Genomic DNA, 16,835 nt, shown 5'->3' with positions numbered 1-16,835 from the left:
CAAGACCAATGATTTCAATGACTATATAGGATCCTTTATGAATACTTTCAGTTGATACGAATTTGAAAATAAGTCCTCCTTGGTGGAAACAGGGGACCTTCCTCTAGCACCACCTTTGGGAAGGTAGCTCCCTATAGATCAATGCCTGATTTTTTCTAAAACCTAGTAACATGATTTCTGAATAAAGCCAATCCAGAATCCCTCCTCCAAAAGGAATAGGGATTAATTGACTTACAGATGGGTGAGAGGTCATAGATATGGGTCATGGAGGTTATTAAGTCACCTTAGGGGGCATTCACACGGAGTAACGCCGGGCGTGTATCACAGCCGTACACGCCGGCATTACGGCAGACTGCCGAACACTTCCCATTCACTTCAATTTGAGCGCTCGTAAACGCCGCTGTTACGAGCACTCCCATTGAAGTGAATGGGAAGTGTTCGGCAGTCTGCCGTAACGCCGGCGTGTACTCCGTGTGAATGCCCCCTTAGGGAGATTTTCCTTTTCAGGCCATCTTGTAGTGTACAGAGACTATTAGCCTATACATACCCTGCAAATAATTCTGGGAAAAGATTATGCAAATAAGGGCAGCTTACTCTAGCGCCACCTTCTGGAAGGTAGCTTTATGTAGTTACAGTAGTAGTAGTTTTGTAGTTATTGCCTTTCATCATTGCAAAGCAGGGTACTGGCTGGTTGAATGAGAGGTCATAGACATGGGTCAAAAGGGGAACTATGTCTCCTTAGGGAGACTTTGCCTTCTTTATTAAATCATACATATTCTTCTAAGAATTTGGCTTTATTTCCAGATCATGCCATACAATAGGTTTGTGGAAAATCAGGCATTAATCTATAGAGTTCAAAAGTGGCAATAGAGGAGAGTTCCCCTTTTCCATCAAGGAGTATTAATTTGGATTCTCTTTTCCCTGAATTCTTAGTAGGGTAAGCATGATCTTACAGGTCCTTTATACAGCAAAGTGGCCTTGCCCCACATAGCCCCATTTTGGCTGCAGCACATTTTGCTTTTCCCTGTAACTCGGGGGCATGTATAATACAGAACAGTCCCTTTCTCAATCCATTATTGCTTATTATTTCTATACATATAATTCTGCCAAGTGTAACTGTAAAATAGCAAACCAATAGCCAAAAGTCAAAGAGAGCGTAATATTGGAGATCCAGTGACACTGAACTGCAAATCCAGGTTTTGATACGGCTAAAAAGATCCAGGACACAGAAAAAGAGAGATCTGTGCAGGAAAGCTGCTTCCTGTCTATGACTGATATCCCATGAGAAATAACAAACAAGCAGCAAGTGAGAAGGAGAAAGAAACTTCGAAGAAGCAAGAAACTTCGAAGACATCTAGTGGCAGGAACTTTAGAATATCCTTTCTAACACCCTTCAAGAGGAGAGAAATCTGTTCTTATCATGTTATGGACACCCTGATGCACGTTTTCTTATGATTCTACTACAACTAGGAGTGTTCTCTTCTGTAACAGAACATTAAAAGGGCTAGAGCAAATAAATATTTTTTTGCAAAAATTCTAGGTTACATATACACTTGCCTTATTGTTTCTAAAGGAGTTCCCTTTTATTATAGACAGGGGCTTTATCGATATGAACACTTCAAGTGTTCAGCGTGACTTAAACGAATCCAAAGTTGCCGAGTGCCTTGTTGCTGAGTTTACAGCATATCCAGCAGTGAGGTGTGCATGGATTCACAAGTCCAATGTATCTCCATGTTTAATCACGACGGATGAGAATGGACAAAGGTATTATATTCTTGACTGTTGACTTTTCTAATTTGCTTTTTTAAGAGGTTTCCAACCTCAAATCGATTTTTCATACTGATGACCTATCCACAGGATAGGTCATTATCAACAATATGGTGCTATGGGAAACAAATGATCTGCGGAGGTCCTGATAGTTGAGCCCTTGCTGAGAGGCTGTCTGAAAGTCCGAGGTTCTCCCTCTCCCAATTCTTTTGTAACATCTCAAATAATGTTCAGTAATCTAGAAAGGATAGAATGAAAGGTTGCATAAAGAACTATTCACTGCATTCACTTATCTAGTTCAAGTGAATGGGACCTGCGCAGATCAGCTATACTGAGACATCATGGCTCCTGGTATTGTTTTGGTACTGTAGGGTTGCAGTATCAGTTTGCACAGTGATGATGTACAGTTAGTACAACTGATCTGCATGGGTCTCGGGTATCAGACCCCCACACATTTAATATCAATGGCTTACCAACTACAGAAACTGGATAATACTTTAAAGCTTTGAATAAAAACATATGTATAACTTAAGTATAAATGGAAACTATTTTCATTCTATTAATATTACGGCAATAATAACATAAAACTAACTGGAAATATATTTTTCTTAATTTCTGGACAGCAAATCTGAATACTGTGATCATGAAAACACGCCCGGAGAATACATGTTTTACGTAGAAAATGATGACATGCAGCTCATCAAAACCTTCACCGTGAATATACTCAGTGAGTTTGCATAATTTTACATATTCCTCTTAATTTTTCTATTTAAAGGGATTCCCCAAGTCATTTATTTATAGGATAGGGCATCAGTAGCAGATTGGTTGGCATCCAGGCCCTGGTACCCCTGCTGTTCAGCTGTTTTCAGTACAGTTGGAAACACGCGTGTCCTTAGGGTATGTCTACATGGCAATAGTCTAGCCCTGACTTTGAGGTGGATTCCTCCCTAATTCTGTCACATTGTTTTCAGTCTAGGTGTAGGGGGAGAGATCAAAGTAGGAGGCTAAAAAAATATACAGTTTTAAAAAACTTAAAATATTTCATTGTATAATTAGAAAAACCAGAGGTGGAATGTAAGATGTTGAACCCGAAGCGTGTCTCCTGCAAGTCACACGGTTATCCATTACCTACCTGGTTGTGGCGAAAGAGTGATGGAGGCGCAACGTAAGTTTACGTCACAATAATAAGCATCAATTAAAATTTTTGACTTACGCTGAGGCTGCATTTATGAAAATTCTATCAGCAGATGTAAGATGGAAATCAAGACCGGAATTACCATAGGACCACCAGAAAGAGATGGCCACAACTGGATGTCTACTAGCACATTGGATGTAGACAACCAAGAAGAAAGAGTCACTATCTGCATCTGCGCTGTCAATTCCGTCGGAGAGACATGTACAGAGGTTTTATTCACACATCTTGGTAAGTTTCTTCATTGAAGGTCCGTCATAGCCTTCATTACAGTGCAATGGTGGGTCATAGTTGGGGCCAAACCAGTTCTGGCAAGTAAATCACTCCAAGAATGATTCACATAAATTAGGTATTGAGTAGAAATGAACGAGTAGTACTTGATCGAGTAGGTGTTCGATCGAGTACTACTAGCTGTTCGAAGTTAAGATTCGATGCAGAACCAGCGTTGATTGGCAGAATGCTATACATTGCCAATCAACGCTGGTTCTTCTCTTACCTTTAGAAGTCTTCTCCCTGCGCAGCGCTCCCGTGTCCTCTTCCGGCTCTGCATTCACTCTGCTAGGCATCGGACCTGGGCAGAACCTACTGCGCATGTCCGCTTGTAGTGCGGGCATGCGCAGTTGGCTCTGCCCAGGCCCGATACCTAGCAGAGTGAATTCAAGGCCGGAAGAGGACGCGGGGACGCTGCGCAGGGAGAAGAATGCAGCCCGACCCTCACTCATGGACTTGGTAAGTAGAATTTGATCGAATGTTGCGTACCCATGAAATGAGCATTTCCCCCATAGACTATTATGGGGTTCGAAACCCGTTCAAACAGTTGAACAGTGAGCGGCTGTTCGAATCGAATTTCGAACCCCGAACATTTTAGTGTTCGCTCATCTCTAGTATTGAGTTAATCTTGCCCTTGGTCAGGTAACCTGGATAACTAATATGACATCCTATTGCCGCTGCAGAAATGGCTGCCACAACAAACCTTAACATGACGAGATAAAAACAAGACATAATGACCAAACTTTGGTTATTACTCTAATATCTGAATAAATGGTATATGGGCATATTGACATTGGTGAAAAGTCTCTATAAGATCTTATACTTGGACATATTTTAAGGATGGACCTGTAGAAACTCCATACTATCCCCCAGAAGCAATGAATAAAGCTGAGGCCCCACGTTGCGGAAATGCAGCTTTTTTTGTTGCAGATTTTGTTGCAATTTTTTGGGTCACAGCCAGGAGTGGAACAGTTAATCCCATTTCATAGATGGTTGGTGTATCACTAGTGGGTTTGACATCTGGGGCTTATATTGATTGTTAGAATTAAGATGCAACAGTGTCTGTCAGGATCCCGATCAGGCCCCTGAAGATCCCGATCGGGCCCCTGACAAGTGCATTTAGATAAAACTAATAGTCAGGCTCGGGGCCCACCGGGGAATTCCCTGGTTCCCCAGCAGGCCAGTCCGACCCTGGTGTTGGAGCAGAGATCCCCTTTATTCCTATACAGTGGCTTCTACATGATGCAGAGAAGCCCCATATAAGTTAATGGGGCCATGGTTGGGATCATTAAAATTTTTGTGCTCTTTATATAATGGGTATAACCATTTACTAATCCAGTATATCTATAGACTGAGAAGCCACCACTGGCCAGTGACTATTGAGGATATGTCATAACCCTCTAAGAACAACCATTATATGTCTATTACAGAAAAAAGTAATCTAATTCTGCCCATTGTGACGGGACTTTGTGGCCTGGCTTTTGCTATTCTAATAGCCCTGCTTATGAGCAAGTATAAGAAGGTAACACTTTTCCCTTTCATTTCTTTGAATACCATTCTTATAGGGTCGTCTCATACAAGATATTTTTCTATTTTTGCACAGAGATACAAATATGAAAGTCAGCTGCAGATGATGCAGTTCATCGGACCCTCCGACAATGAATACATCTACATTGATTTCAGAGTTCTGCCCTACGATGTAAAGAAATGGGAGTTCCCAAGGGAGAATCTAGAATTTGGTGAGATGGAGATGATGTCTTGTGAGATATGTAGTTTCAGAACCCACAGAGATCACCTTAGTCTTTTTTATATTATAGGCAATACCATCGGATCTGGGGCATTTGGGAAAGTGGTTACTGCTACAGCTTATGGAATCTGTAAATCAGGAGAGTCCCTGCAGGTGGCCGTGAAAATGTTGAAAGGTAAGAGAGAAAACAGATCATTCTTAAATGGATCCTTTGAATAGTCCATCAATGTTTCATTGGTTGGGCCCTAAAATCTCGACCCTTTGTTGAGCAGAATGACAGATCTGAAGTGTTCCAGAAAATGACCCATCCTCTGCATTGTGTACCCGGATACAGCAACTTATCCCATAGACGATGTGGTACCTGGTGCTACACTCAGTCCCATTTACTGGAATGCCCCTTTAAATAGCTCCTTTAACCACTTCCTACACCACCAGCAACTACAGTTATTATCATCTGTTAATCTGCTCCACTAATTTCAGCACAGTTGGATTTTTTTCTCTAGCCCCCACCATTCCTGAACAATCAGTGCTGTTAATTTTAGTACCTGACATGATATTTAGGTTCTGTATTGTTAGGTGGGCAGTAACGGGCAAGAGGTGTGATTCAGAGGTCCAATCGGAGGCGGACAGTGCCAGAGCTCAAAATTACACCACCTTGTCTGCTCCTGCCTGACATTGCCCACCTGACAGTACAGAGTCTGAATAACATATCAGCCACCAAAACTAACAGCACCTATTGCTCAGAAACAGTGGGGGTGGAGGAGAGAAAAAAATGAAATGATACAAATAGCTGAAGTTAGTGAGGTGGTAAAAGGTCCTCTTTAACACATCAGGAAGGTTTTTTCCCCCAAATACAGGCTAATATATCTCCACCTTATAGAGATTTTTACCATTCTCTGGGTCAATGCTGTAAGATTATAGGTTGGCATTGAAGGGCCTACCTTATTAGGGGTTGACCAGTCACAGTAAGCTACCCTCTGTCCATAGTATAGTGGGTATCTGGCTGTTCAGTAGGGGACCACTGCTAGGACCCCTACCGATCATGAGAACTGGAGTATTTCGCACCCCAGTTTTGAATAGAGTGGCTAATTGGACAGTGCACACCGATCCATTCATTTTAATGGGACCAAGTGCTGTTTCCAACAATCCCATAGAAATGAAAGGTGTGGCGCATTCTGTCTGACCAGCCACTCCATACAACACTGTACAACTCATATAGCACGACAGTCCACAAAGACGTGTTCATGCATCTCCTCATTTCAGAAAATCCTGATACTGCAGAAAAAGATGCCTTAATGTCTGAACTGAAGATGATGACCCAGGTTGGACACCATGACAATATAGTCAACTTGTTGGGAGCGTGTACTACATCAGGTAAACGTAACATGACTTTGTATCTTCACCGTCCCCCATTATATACAGTACTTATACTTGTGTATATCAATTTTTATTACAGGTCCGATATACTTAATTTTTGAGTACTGCCCCCATGGAGATCTTCTCAATTACTTGAAAGGCAGAAGAGATTCCTTCCACAAAACATGGTCAGATGTTGTCAAGGATAATAACTTCACTTTTTACCATAATTTCAACCAGGATGAAAAATTCAGGTATAACGCATAATTTGACTTGATATCACAGTATATTGGTGGCCGGTTATGGTACCATATTATAATGAATTGGGGAAAAATGGAGCATGTCCCATCAGACACCGTATTACAGAGCTATTCTTCCTTCGAAACATTGTATACAGAATAGCTTTGGGATATCCAATGGAGCATGCCAAATATTACTGACCCCTATAACTCTGATATCGTGATCGTGTTACCGTATATACACGAGTATAAGTCGAATTTTTCAGCACAGTTTTTGTGTGTGTGTGTGTGGGGGGGGGTCTATGACCAGCCGCGATATCAATGTATAGAATCTCCCATAAAATAGTGGGGGAAAAAAGAAGCTTTAAAAAATTTAAAAAAAAAGTTGTAAATCCCTCCTTTCCCTAGAATACATATAAAAGTAGAAAATTACTATGAAACACATACACATTAGTTATCCCTGTGTCTGACAGTGCCCGGTCTACTGAATATAGGGTATCTGCAGTGCTCCTGTTCTGTCGGGAAGGGGTTAATAGGAGCACTGCAGATACCCTATATTCAGCCAGGCTGAATTCCAAGTGGGGGAAAAAAAACTCAGTCCTCAAGCTCAGGGAAGGGGCAGACAGACAACCAAAACACCCCCTCCCCTTCCCCAGTACCCAGCATCTACTGCACCCAAAAGCTCCAACCATTTTAATTTTTGAAATTTTCCAGTAGCTGCTGGCTAGGCTTATACTCGAGTCAATACGTTTTCCCAGTTTTTTGTGGTAAAATTAGGGGCCTCGGCTTATATTCGGGTCGGCTTATACTCAAGTATATACGGTACATTATTGTACATGAGCCCTAAGAATATATTCACATATTAGGACTCTAAGTGAGTACAATTCATCAGAATGGAGTTATTTCTGTACATCCACATTCAGCCATGTTCACATGCATAGAACAGTCAGCAACATTTCTGCAACAAATCTCTGGTTCCTCAGGACTGGCTATGCTAGTGCAAGGGCTGCCGGCAAATCATTATAGGAAAATTTGAGCAATTTTGAGCAATTTGCATAAGACCAATCTCAAAACTTTCAGATTCGCTGGAATCCAAAAGTTTTGGGAAATTCTGAATATATTTGACTTGTACCAAATTGAGGTTTCTGATTCACTCCTGTGACCAAGGTATCATAATATCACATCAGTGGTTTTCTGCACCTACGCACGTCACATTTTCCATTCCTCATTTGTAATTCTCCTTTCTTGTGCTGCAAAAGTTTATTTCTTGGTAAATTCATTGTACAGTTTACTAATATTGTACAGGGTACTATTGTATATGCTAATTATCATATGGGACACAATGTATCCTATGGCTTTTTTAACTTTTTGACAAGCAATTTTTTTTATTACTTAATAGACTATTTGTATGTCTTAAGGTCTTAAATCCCTACGTAATAATCTTAATAATCTCCTATACGCTGTAGCTGAACGATGAATATTTGTTTGGCTAAAAGCTATTCCACCCAACCCATCCGTACACATGCACATAAGATAAGATAATCCATTTATAGTCCCACCATGGGGAATTTCAGTGTGTTCCAGCAGCATGGATAATACAGTAATATATTAAAAGAAAGAATACGTACAAGCTCAGAATAGCAGATAGAAAAGATACTAGGGGGGCAACATGGTGGCTCAGTGGTTAGCACTGCAGCCTTGCAGCGCTGGAGTCCTGGGTTCGAATCCTGCCAGGAACAACATCTGCAAGGAGTTTGTATGTTCTCCTCGAGGTTGCGTGGATTTCCTCCCATTCAGACTTCAGGATCATTTAGTTCTGTGTGCAACTAAGTGTGCATGTGTTCTCAATAGAGAAGTAAGCTCCTCCAGACACCTGAGTCAGTGTCTATCTCCCAGGTTGGGTATGTTGAGCATGCCTGACCCTTCATTCTCCAGTCATAGGGAACCCCATACACATAAAATAATCCCGTCAAAATCTGTCAGGCCAAGTTTGCTCTTCTATCTATGAGCACCTTTATTCAGCACAAACATATTCCACAATACTGTATATGTAACACATTATGGATAATTTCATAAGAGGTCACTACGTTGGTGGTACCTTCTGTGCTATAGTTGCTCCCCTTTGGCATTGACTTTGACAGTGAACATATTTGTGTTCCTCCTCTAGAGACAGATCTGTGACTGTGTTAAGCAACCGCTCATACACCTGGGTAACTACAGAACAAGAACGTGCAAAAAATCAGCACAACCAAGATTTGTTGGCCACACAACTTGAAGTTCTTCAAACTGAAGGTAAGGAAACGCACAAGCTAGGAAAGTCTTCACCTCGCATTGATGGTTTTACTAACACACTACTTGACAAGGTGGCTGAATGGTAAAGTGTAAATACGGTCTCGTGTTTTTGCATAGGAGGGTTTTGGGGAACACTTTTGTAATATACTGTACTTTTATAAACCTATTCCTTACTTTTAGTAGAAAATGGGCTCTAAAGTTATCCCTAGCAGAGCTCTAACTAAACATTACCATGGAGAATCCGTACACGCTTTTCCTAGACTCTCTGCTTTCATGGGATGTTAATATTGCACTTCTTTAAAAAAAATTTAAAAAAAAATAAAACCTCTGTGAGTTTTATAGGTATAAAAAAATGGAGATATCACTAGTTAAAGGGAGTCTATCACTTCCCCAAAGCATATTCCACTATCACCACCATGTTACAGAGCACATTACGGTGATAAACATCATATCTCTGCTATATACGGTACTTTTTTTAAGATTTGGAATAAAATAACACAGACAAGAGAGGTGAGTAGTGTTGGTGGCAAGAACTCAGAAGGCTGCAGAAGCCCCGCCCCAGTGCACCAATGGCCTCATTAGTTTTTTGTTTGTTTTTTTAACTCAATGTTTATTGACCAATAAAAATAAAGTACATGTGACGCTAGGTTCACACCTGCGTTCTGGTCTTCGTTCTGTGCTTTCCGTCTTCTACATGCAAGAAGACGGAAAGCACAGACCGGGTCCGGCCGTGAGCGGCGGTGAGCGTTTTATGCTCTCCACCGCGAAACCATTTTTTTTAATCCGGACACAGAGTACTACATGTCCCACTCTGTGTCCGGATTAAAAAACCCGATTTCGCGGCGGAGAGCATAAAACGCTCACGGCCGGACAGCTTTCTCACCCATTCACATGAATGGGTAAGAAAGACTCCTGCAGGTTTCCGTCTGCTGCTCTGTTTTATGCAGGAAACGGAAACCTGCAGTACGGAGACCTGGGCGCAGATGTGAACGAGTCCTGAATGCAACATTTACAATCTTGTTGAACATTTTAAGGGTAGTGCGCGCACCCCTCTAGTCATAGAAAGGTGAAATAGGTCAATAAAAACTTTTATAACAGTTTTCCTCTTTTCAATATAATACAATTAGGAAGTAATTAAAGCAATTATATATTCTATCAGAAAAATGGGGGAGGAATATATGTGGGGATAAGGGAGGAAGAAGAAAAAGAAGGGAGGGACAGAAAAAGAGGGGGGGGAGAGAGAAAGAGCGAGGAAGTAGAGAGGGAGAAGTTTAGAAGTTTAGAGCTGTCCAGGGAAGGCCTAGCCTTTGACACTTCTGACCTTCTGGATCTAGGAGAATTAGATATAATTTTCATCTGGTGTTAGGATGGCATGTGATACGGGTCTATTTTCCAGCCAAGGTGTCCATACTTTGAGGTACTTTGGGCGAGATCTCCTGGCCCATGCCAGCATCTCCTCAAATCTGGCTATTTGCTTTGTTTTTGCAATCCATCTGTCTAGAGGTGGTGGGGTAGTCTGTTTCCAATAGAGAGGAATTAGCACCTTAGCTGCCTAAAGAAGATGGTAGATCAGCCTCTGTATCGTTGCCTTGGTCTCAGTTATTGGGAGAAAAAAATATCAGCAGGTCTGGAGTGATCTTAAATCTTGGTAGGCCTAGTTTTTTTATCTGGTCTTCAATAGCAGTCCAATAGGAGGTAATCTTTGGGCATGACCACCACAAGTGAAGTAGTGTACCTTCGTCCGCAAGACATCTCCAGCATCTGGGGGAATCAATAAGTCCATGGTCAAAGAGCCATCTGGAAAACAACTTAAAATACATCTCCTGTAGTCGGACACAGGTGGAAAGTCCATGAGATCTCTCAAGTGCTATCTCCAAATCTCTCGGGGGTTGAGCTGTAGGCCTAAGTCATTCTCCCATTTGGTGACAAATTTCAGGTTAGGAAGGTCAGATGGAGCAATAAATCTGTGTAGGGAATACGAGATATGGGTGGAAGGAGTGGGCTTCAAAACTACTTTCTCGAACTCAGTGTGGGATCTCTGCCAGTTAACGGATGTCTCAAATTTATCTCTACACGCCTCAAAGTGAGCCTTATGCAAGAAGCCTATGGATTTCTGGGCTTCAGTTCCCAGTTGTGTCAACAAAAAATCTGCTCTTTGTAGAGATCAATAGGTCCAAAGGGGTCTGAAGTTGCCAGTAGTCTTCAAGTGGTCTTTTGAAGCCTGGGGTGACCTGTAGCATGAGACCCAAGAGTAAGCAAAGAGAAGGAGCAGGTGCTAGATTTGCATTGTATTTCTTCCATGTGTCCACTGCTTCACCTAGAAGGATGCTGTCTCTCAGGCAGTGAAGATCTGGTGCCGTTTGAGGGGATGTAGCCAACCAAAGAACTCTAAGTATGTTTGGGCCATATAGTGCAAATAGCATTTTCTTAATCGGGGAGGTAGATACGGGTGTTGAGAGCTCCGCCCAAAGCTGAAGTTGAATTGCATCATTATAGTGTTTTACATTCGGCAGATAATTCAGACCACCATCAAATTTATGCCACTGAAGTAGGCGATATGCCTAGTGAGGTCTTTTACCTTTCCATAGAAATTTCGTAAACAGCTTATTAATGGAAGAAAAGAATCTGAAGTTTAGCTTGATGGGTAGCATTCTCAAAAAAATATAGAATCTTTGGGAGGACGTATGTCTGAACCAGGTTTCGCCTGCTAAACCATGAGATGAATGGAATATCATATTGGCGTAACAGTCTCTCAATTTACACAATCAACTCCTCAAAAGTTAGTGTATAAATATCTGATATGTTTAGGGATCTTAACTCCTAGATATTTAATGCTAGAGGGTGCCCACTCGAACGGTAAAGTTTTCAGATATATTTAGGATCTCACGTTTGTTTAAATTGACTTTGTAGTGGGAAATGGAGCCATATTCCTCAATAATTTCTAGAATTTTAGAAAAACTGGTTTCTGGATTGATGGAGAGAAACAGCACATCATCAGCAAATGCTAAAGAAGTCAATGTTTCTGTACCACACCTCAAGCCTCTTATATCCGGGTGATCTCTTACTTTCTGCAAGAAGGGTTCTAAGGACAAGACAAATAATGCTGGTGATATGGGGGCATCCTTGTCTCGTACCGTTGGAAATTGGGAATGATGAGGAGAAAGTCCCATTAGTTTTTAATTTTGCTGATGGTTCAGTGTACATGGAGAAAATTGCCAAGATAAATTGTGGAGGAAACCCAAACCTCATGAGCACTGCTGTGATGTACTGCCAATTGACTCTATCGAAAGCCTTCTCAGCGTCTAAGCTGAGAAGGGCTAATGGAGTGTTAGAGGTTTCAGCGAATCTAATGGCATGCAATAGTCTGATGGTATTCATGCATCCTTCTCTGGACTTGACAAAGCCAACTTGATCATCTTTCAGGAGATACGTCAGAAGAGGTTGAATGCGTTGTGCCAGGAGCTTCGCCCAAAATTTAAGGTCCATGTTTAGGAGTGATATTGGCCTATAGTTCCCACAGGCTTGTGGATCCTTTCCATCTTTATGAATAAGAGTCACATGGGCCTCCAGGAATTGGAGAGGCCAAAGGTCACCTACTAGGATGGCATTGAAGGTCTGCTTCAACTGGGGTAGATGCAAAAAAGTGTTATAATTAGGGTTGAGCGATCGGGATCGGAAAAGATCGGATTCCGATCGGTGATCAAGTAAATTTCACGATTGAGATCGGAATTCCGACCCGATCTTTTCCAGTGGGATCGAGATCGGAGGTTATCTCAAGATCGGCTCAACCCTAAAAGTGTCTTTTCCCATAGAAAAGCATTGACTAGGGTTGAAGATCGGGATTGGAAAAGATCGGATTCCGATCGGCGATCGAGCAAATTTCACAATCGAGATCGGGATCGAGATCGGCTGGAAAATGATCGGAAATCGGATTTTAAAATCGATCTTGAAATCTCAAGATCGGCTCAACCCTAGTTATAATACAGTAAAGAGTACCCATCCGGGCCTGGGCTTTTGTTTGGAGGGAAGCTCATGACAATAGCTTTCAGTTCTGTTTCTGTTATGGAAGCAAGTAGAGAAGAGGATTGGGACGCAGATAACTTTTTTAAGGAGATAGAGTCCAAGAAGTCATTGATCCTTGCAGAGAGGTCTTGAGAGGAGAAGGAGGGTGCATGCTGCTTTAGATTGTGGAATGAGTCGTAAAAAGAGTGGAAGGCCTTAGCAATGTCTTTGGTGGTGGAATGAATCTTATTATCACAGTCTTTTATTGAGGAAATAAAAGTGCGTGCCTTTGCCTTCTTAATGAGCGTGGACATCATGCGTCCCCCTCCGTAGGGTACAGGAGACTGGAACATGATCAGAAATGGATATCTGCCCAATGGATGATTTTAGGCAATTGGCGAGCAAAGAAGAAGGGACAAATATATAATCTAGTCTCTGGTAGGAGCATCTTGGCTTAGAGTAGAATGAATAGTCTTTCTCAGTCGGGTGCTGGGCCCGCCAAACATCAATTAAAGAAAGGGAGTGGAGGGTCAGGTGTAGCTTCTTAATGCTTTTTGTGAGATTTGGGATTTCCCAGAGGATGTGTCTAAGTCCGGGTTCAAAGAAAGGTTCAAATCTCCACCTACCAATAAGATGCCTTCAGAGAAAAGTTGAAGTGCTTCAAGTGTGCGAATGAGCCAATGTTACTTTCTGTTGGCAAATGTTACTTTCTCGTTTGCTAACTTCCCTTTTAGGAATAAGGCTCTTCCTTCTGGATCAGCATAGCGATGTTCACAAATAAAAGGTACAGTGGAATGAAAGGCAATGGACACACCTCTAGGCGTGGCAGAATCATTCGCATTATGGTGCCACTGTGAGAAATAATTAGCAGGCAATTTCGGGATCTTAAACTTCTTGAAATGGGTCTCCTTTAAAAATAAAATTTTCGATTAGTTTCTTTGCCATTAATAGAACTGCATGTCTTTTCTACGGTGAATTAAGGCCATGTGTGTTGGGAGATGTAATTTCCACTTTCGCCATAGCTTCTAGCTCCTGGTGGCAGGAGGTTGTGGTCACCCAGACAGCTCAATAGAAAAGATGGAAGGGGGGGGAAGAAGGAGAGAAGGAGGAGGAAGAGAAGTAGGCGAAGATGGCAGGTTATGCAATTAAACAATGCACAAAGTTAACAGCAAACGATTAGAAAAACTCAATTCGCTAGATGAATAGGTGAAAGTGCTCCAGCCTGTAAGAGCACCGTTCAGATAAGCTCTCCTGTGTCACACTGGAGATCGGTCCTCTTAGGGTTGAGTTGTCCCTGGGAGGAACAAGTAATCGGGGAAACTTGAGGCAGGAGGACTTAGCAGGACCGATAGATCTAACAAGTTTAATACTATGATTATTAGACCATTAGGCAAATGGCCAAGAAGAGAGAGAGTGGTCAATATGGCTCAAAATGTGAGCTCTAGCCTCTCCTCCCCCTTGTCATGCGCCATAGAGAAGGACCATTGAACAACAAATGCATGCTTAGGTCTATCATAAATATCAGCCCAACATATGGAAGATAAAAGGGAAAAAAAATAAGAAAAACAGTTCTAATAATAAATATGTTTGATGCCTAAAAGAAGAGCAAAAATGCACCACTCCGCATGAAAGGCCACTATAATCAAAAATGACCCTATAAGATCGCCATGAACACATACTCGAAAATATATGTCAGAATGTACAACATAGAAGTGGTAAGTCTCTCATAAGAGCCAGAGACGGCGATACCAAACAGTGTCCATAACATCAAAGACGACTCTATAAGTATATTGTAGTCATATTCCTAAAAGCTATGTGGAGAGTCACAACTAGAAAACGGTTACTCACACATAAGAACCTGATATAGTGGCGTCAACAAACACGGAGTGTGTGGAAGTGGAACTCTTCTTCCTTCATCAGGTTTCATCATGAGGACGGTGCAATGGCCCCTTTGCCTTGGGGGATTTAACCCTCTGCCGTTTCTGCCAGGAAGAAAGATCCGGGAGAGGAAGCGTAGCAATATCAGGAGTCGGGAGCCATGATGGAATTTCTACTGGGGTGATGTTAAGCTGTTCCCACAGAACCAGGAGGTCTGATAGGGTGTGAATATAAATGCGTTTCCCTTTATGATGGACTGCCGGATAAAAACATGAGTACGGGATGTTATGGCCTCTTAAAGTCTCTAGCAATGGACGGAGCATTCTTCTTTTAGCCAGTGTAGAAGGAGCCAAAGCTTGATAGAAGGTAAGTTTATCCTCCCCGTATGTCATCTCTCCTTTGGACCTAGCTAATGAGAGAATGTCCTGAGTATCCACATATGAGAGTAAGTTGCAAATAATGTCTCTAGTGGGGTCCCCCTCCTTTGGCTTGGGTCTGAGAACCCTATGTATTTTCTCAATAGTTAGGGAAGTTGCTCTATCTGGGCCCAGTAAGAGAGAAAAGATATCACTTACGGTCTCCTTAAGTTCAGTCGGGGCATAAGACTCTGCCAGGCCCTTTATGTGGACGTTCCGGGGTCTGCCTCTGTTCTCCTGGTCCTCCAAGAGGGTTAGGGTGGTGTCCAGTTGTGCCTTCTGTGCTGCAAGCAGGTCTGCAATGACGGTCAAGTGGGCGGTTATGTCCGCGCATGCGTCCTCGACCACTTTAACTCTCTTACACAAGTATGGAAATTCGACCTTAATTTCTGCCAAGTCCATTAGAACAAAATGAAGCGCTTGTGTAAGCGCTTGTCTGAAGAATGATTTCGATATACATGCAGGGGTAAGTTCACCCTCACTCTCCATGTCTGCCGCCAGAGCAGATTCAGGTCTGTGTTTCGCGCCATCCGGCGCCATCTTGGAAGCGCCTTGCTTGTTATGAGGGCTAATTTCTGCAAATCTAGTTTGCACGACTCGATTTGGGGAGAAGGGGGTTCCCCAGGCTTATCCTTCCCGATCTTGACCATTTTCGCCCCATTACTGCTGCTCTATTGGTCCTTTTAGCCTCAGATACAACAGAGCTACAGGCTCATGCGTCCGCTGTACTCGGCGGTCAAGCTCCATCCCCGGCCTCATTTGTATAAGGCTTTAAGGTTAGTTTTCTCCAAAGCTAAAAAAGTGACCTACATAAAAGAGGTATATTATTTATCACTGAAATGTGCTCTGTAACATGGTGGTGACGTTGAGTATAGCTGAGAGTGGTGGCAGAATCCCTTTAACAACACAGATGGGAATGTGAGCTTCATATACAGCAGTAAATGCGGCATGTAAAAATCACATTCCTGACTATGCTTTTAATCAGCGGTGTGGCTAATTTTTTAATAGGACTTTTATATGTAGTATAAAACCAAAGATATAGCTGTTTAAGGTGACCCCCTCCCCCTTTAGCTACTTCTACGTTTGTACATACTAGCAATACACAGTAAGCAAGGCGCAAACAATGACAGCACTTAGAGCATTACTAGGGAGAACTTTAGAGCATGTTTTCTACTAAAAGGAAGTAAGAAAGGTTAAAAAAGTATATTACAAAAATGTTCACTCAACACCCACCTACACAATGGTAAAAAAAAGTGAAACAGCATCTTAGTCGTAGAATATCCTCTAGAATGTAATGAAATGACACAGTAAAAATAAAGAGGTTATAGGTCATATGTACATCTCTTAGATCAGGGGAGCAGGCCATGCTCAAAAACCCAATCAAAGAGTACCGAGAAACACTATCAGCCAGGAGACCCACTGTTAAGGCGATATAAATCTTTAGGACCGACAGCGAGTGTGCAAAACCTAATCTACTGGATGGATATAGTGTACAAGAGAACTGCAACCTTTTCCAGGAAGGCCAGTGGCATAACTAGGAATGACGGAGCCCCGTGGTGAAATTTTGACAAAGACCCCGACCTGCCTAGGGGACACTATGATGAATAATACTGAGTGCAGGGACGTCATAGGCTATGAATAAGGAGTCTTTTTTAACTCCGAAACGCATCAGCCAT

General features: G+C 42.1%; 1 protein-coding gene across 1 annotated transcript in view; it reads left to right on the top strand.

Moving 5' to 3' along the window:
- FLT3 (fms related receptor tyrosine kinase 3) overlaps nt 1-16,835 on the top strand; it is a 64,906-nt gene that overhangs the window by 34,219 nt on the left and 13,852 nt on the right. Inside the window, exons 10-19 of the mRNA XM_075266424.1 lie at nt 1,593-1,764; nt 2,391-2,494; nt 2,824-2,932; nt 3,015-3,190; nt 4,660-4,751; nt 4,833-4,968; nt 5,047-5,151; nt 6,240-6,350; nt 6,433-6,586; nt 8,739-8,863. Of these exons, the coding sequence (XP_075122525.1) occupies nt 1,593-1,764; nt 2,391-2,494; nt 2,824-2,932; nt 3,015-3,190; nt 4,660-4,751; nt 4,833-4,968; nt 5,047-5,151; nt 6,240-6,350; nt 6,433-6,586; nt 8,739-8,863 (1,284 nt within the window). The remainder of the gene's footprint in view (nt 1-1,592; nt 1,765-2,390; nt 2,495-2,823; nt 2,933-3,014; nt 3,191-4,659; nt 4,752-4,832; nt 4,969-5,046; nt 5,152-6,239; nt 6,351-6,432; nt 6,587-8,738; nt 8,864-16,835) is intronic.

This window comes from Leptodactylus fuscus, chromosome 2, assembly GCF_031893055.1.
Source record: "Leptodactylus fuscus isolate aLepFus1 chromosome 2, aLepFus1.hap2, whole genome shotgun sequence".
Taxonomy (NCBI): domain Eukaryota; kingdom Metazoa; phylum Chordata; class Amphibia; order Anura; family Leptodactylidae; genus Leptodactylus; species Leptodactylus fuscus.
The sequence above is the reverse complement of the archived record's forward strand: the minus strand, read 5'-3'. Positions and strand labels throughout refer to the sequence as shown.